General features: G+C 37.5%; 1 protein-coding gene across 1 annotated transcript; it reads left to right on the top strand.

Moving 5' to 3' along the window:
- Positions 1 to 316: 316 nt before the first annotated feature.
- On the top strand, positions 317 to 1,030 carry LOC109191863. The gene has a single exon (XM_019342536.1). The coding sequence runs from the start codon at positions 317 to 319 to the stop codon at positions 1,028 to 1,030; it is 714 nt and encodes a 237-aa protein (XP_019198081.1).
- Positions 1,031 to 4,251: the final 3,221 nt, after the last annotated feature.

Here is a 4,251-nt window from a genome sequence, read left to right as displayed (position 1 = left end):
TATTGTGTTGTTGGTACTAATATTGACTAAGATAATAAATTTCTTCTATAAATTTGCCCCCCCCCCCCCCAACCCCAGCTTTCTGGCTCCGCCCTGCCTTATATAAGGGAGATTTAAAGCTTATAGGAAAGTGATCACGCGCCTGAAGATCCTGTTTCCTCACTTCCCTATCATCAAACACTCCATTTCTCTAACAATCTATAAGCTTTAAATATCTGTTTCTGAGGAAGGATGAGTTCTGGACTTCTGGACTTTGCAACCAACTTCCCTAAGTTTGAGCAGTTTGAAGGCGTGGGCTTCTAGGTGGCAGAAGAAGATGAAGTTCCTCCTTGCGGCTCTGAACGTGGCATATGTACTAAGTACCCCAAAGTCGGAGGAACGGGAGGATGAGACTCTTGAGACTACTCACCGGAGACTCAAATGGGAGAATGATGACCTTGCTTGCCGCGACCATATTCTAAACGGTATGTCTGACACCCTCTTTGATATTTATCAGTATGAGGAATCCTCAAAGGACCTCTGGGATGTACTTGAAGCAAAGTACATATCTGAGGATGCCTCCAGTAAGAAATTCTTGGTAAGTGAATTCAATGATTATAAAATGGTGGACAATCGTCCGGTCATGGAACAATTCCATGAGATTGTCAGGATACTTGGGCAAATGAGGCAACATGATATGCATATGGATGATTCCATTGCCATAGCCAGTATCATTGATAAGTTGCCCCCTTCCTGGAAAAAGGTACAACGTACCTTAAAGCATAAAAAGGAAGCTCTTACCATGGAACAGTTGGGGGTCGACCTTCGGGTTGAGGAGGGAATCAGACTGCAGGAAAGCAAGAATGCTGGTAATGCAAAGGTCACCGGGGCTTCAGGTTCTGTCATCAACTATGTTGATGAAGGCAAATCAAGTGAGAACCGTAAAGGGAAAGGGAAGCCAGGAAAGGCCACAAATTCTTCAAAGTTTAAGAAGAAAGGAAAAAGGAAAGGCATTTATATCATGCTGGGTGTGCAACGGTCCACACTTTAAAAAAGACTGTGAAATCTGGAAGAAAAGAAAGACACAAATGGAAGGTAAAAATTCTGGTGATCATGGCCAGGGAAGTGGCCAATGGAAACAAGGTAAAATAATTAATCTTGTTTCTGATAGTACTGAAAATTTCATTGCTATGATATCTAAAATTTGTGTCATGCAGACTGATGACTCGTGGTGGGTTGACACTGGGGCAACTAGACATGTCTGTAAGGATATAAATCTTTATAAGATTTATAAAAGTCTGAATGATGGTCCAAGCCTGTACATGGGAAATGATTCCATGGTGAAAGTCAAAGGCATTGGACAAGTTGAGTTGTTGCTTACTTCAGGAAAGAAGTTGACACTCACAGATGTGTATCATGCCCCAGATGTTAGAAAAATTTTAATTTCTGGCATTGTATTAAACAAGTGTGGTTTTAAACTTGTTTTTGAAGCATATAGATTTATTTTATCCAAGGCCGGTATCTTTGTAGGCCAAGGATTTCTATCAAACAATATGTTTAAGTTGAATATTAATAATATTGTTGGTTCTGTGTATTCAGTTTGTACATCTTCATTATGACATTTTCGTTTATGTCATGTAAACTATAAACGTGTATATGAGATGGATAAAGATGGATTAATTCCATCCTTTGATCTGAATATAGAACAATGCAGTGCATGCATGTTAAATAAAATAACTAGGAATCCTTTTCCTAGTATAAAAAGGAATTCAATTTTACTTGAATTAATTTACAGTGACTTGTGTGATTTTCATAGCACCCCATCTTTGGGAAATAAAAAATATATAGTCACATTCATTGATGACTATTCAAGACTCTGCTATGTGTACCTCCTGCATTCTAAGGATGAAGCCTTAGAAAAATTTAAAATATTTAAATTGGAGGTGGAATTGCAAACTAGTCCGTTAGTAAAAATATTACGTACTGACAGAGGTGGTGAATATTATGACCCATTATTTTTCCAATCTGTTGGTATCATTCATGAGACCACAGCTCCTTATACACCACAACAAAATGGTGTAGCAGAAAGGAAAAATAGAGTATTCAAAGAAATGGTAAACTGCATGTTATCAGTTCCCGGTCTGAGTGAAGGTTCCTAGGGAGAAGCCATGCTAACCGCATGTTATATTCTCAACAGAGTTCCTAACAAAAGAAATAGGGTAACTCCCTATGAACTTTAGCACAAAAGAAAACCAAGCTTGAATTATTTGAAAGTTTGGGGATGCAGGGCCGTGGTATGGTTGCCGGAACCTAAACGGAAGGCTCTAGGAGAAAAAGGCATAGACTGTATTTTTATAGGATATGCAGAACACAGCAAAGCATACAGGTTCTATGTTATAGAACCAAATGACTTTATTTCGGTTCATACCGTAATAGAGTCCTGGGATGCTATTTTTGATGAAAATCGTTTTTCATCAATAAATAGAACTAAGGATTTAATTCCTAGTTCAAGTGGGACCAAAGTTGATGATCAAATTCATGATCATGCAAGTTCACAGGAACCTGAGCTTAGAAAAAGTAAAAGAACAAGAAAAGAAAAAACATTTGGGCCAGATTTCCAAATGTACTTGATAGAAGGATCAAGAGAGTCTACAAAGACTAAAAATCTATATTATTTTAATATAGAGGATGATCCTAATAATTTTGAGGAAGCCATGAATTCTCAAGATGTTGCTTTCTGGAAAGAAGCAATAAATGATGAGATGGATTCTATAATGGGGAATAATACGTGGATTTTAACTAATCCACCAAATGGTTGTAAACCAATAGGCTGCAAGTAGATTTTCAAAAAGAAAATGAAAGTTGATGGTACCATTGATAAATTTAAAGCCAGACTTGTCGCACAGGGCTTTAAGCAGAAAGAAGGAGTTGACTTCTTTGACACTTATGCTCCAGTAGCAAGAATTGCTACTATTAGATTGTTAATTGCCATTTCGGCTATACACAATCTAGTGGTTCACCAAATGGATGTTAAGACTGCATTTATAAATGGTGAATTGGAGGAGGAGGTTTACATAAAGCAACCAGAAGGTTTTGTAGTTGCAGGCCAAGAAAATAAAGTTTGCAAATTGATTAAGTCACTTTATGGCTTAAAACAAGCCCCTAAGCAATGACATGATCGGTTTGATCAAGTGGTGCTAGCTAATGGGTACAGAATAAATCAGTCTGATAAATGCATCTACAACAAATGTAATAACCAAGGACAAGGGGTTATTATTTGCTTATATGTAGATGACATGTTGATTTTTGGTACTGATTTGGAAAAAGTTAAGGAAACTAAGGATTTTCTTAGTTCCAGTTTCTCCATGAAAGACTTAGGAGAAGCAGAAGTTATTCTTGGAATAAGAATAATTAAACTTGAGGATGGTGTAAGTTTAACACAATCTCATTACATTGAGAAAGTGTTAAAAAGATTTAATCACTTTAGTGGTTCCCCAGTTTCTACTCCAATGGATCCCTCATTGAAGTTAATACCAAATGAAGGTGATCTGGTTCTACAATTGGAGTATTCTAAAGTGATAGGATGCCTTATGTATGCTATGACAAGTACTCGGCCTGATATTGCTTTTGCAGTAGGGAAACTGAGTAGATACACTAGTAATCCTAGTGCAGTACATTGGATGGCATTAAAAAGAATTTCAAAATATCTGAATAAAACCATTAAATATGGTTTAAAATATTCAAAAGATATTTCCATCCTTGAAGGATATTCTGATGCCAGTTGGATATCAAATCAGAAAGATTATTCCTCAACTAGTGGATGGGTACTTCTGCTTGGAGGAGGTGCTATCTCCTGGGCTTCTAAAAAGCAAAGTTGTATTTCAGACTCAACTATGGCATCTGAATTTATTGCATTGGCAGCAACATGCAAAGAAGCTGATTGGCTAAGGAATTTAATTCTTGAAATTTCAGTTTGGCCAAAACCGATGTCACCTGTTTTAGTACATTGTGACAGCGCTACTACACTGGCCAAAGCATATAACAGTGTTTATAATGGCAAGTCAAGACACATAGGCTTGCGACATAGCTATGTGAAAGATCTCTTAAGTAATGGTGTTGTAGCACTAGACTTTGTACGGTCCCGGTTCAATTTAGCGGATCCATTTACAAAAGCCTTGGCAAGGGACATGGTTTTAAAGACATCGGAAGGGATAGGTTTGAAACCCGTTGATAGTCAAGAGGTGAAGGAAAACTCAACTCACGCCTAAGTTA

Source organism: Ipomoea nil, unplaced genomic scaffold, assembly GCF_001879475.1.
Source record: "Ipomoea nil cultivar Tokyo-kokei standard unplaced genomic scaffold, Asagao_1.1 scaffold1721, whole genome shotgun sequence".
Taxonomy (NCBI): domain Eukaryota; kingdom Viridiplantae; phylum Streptophyta; class Magnoliopsida; order Solanales; family Convolvulaceae; genus Ipomoea; species Ipomoea nil.
The sequence above is the reverse complement of the archived record's forward strand: the minus strand, read 5'-3'. Positions and strand labels throughout refer to the sequence as shown.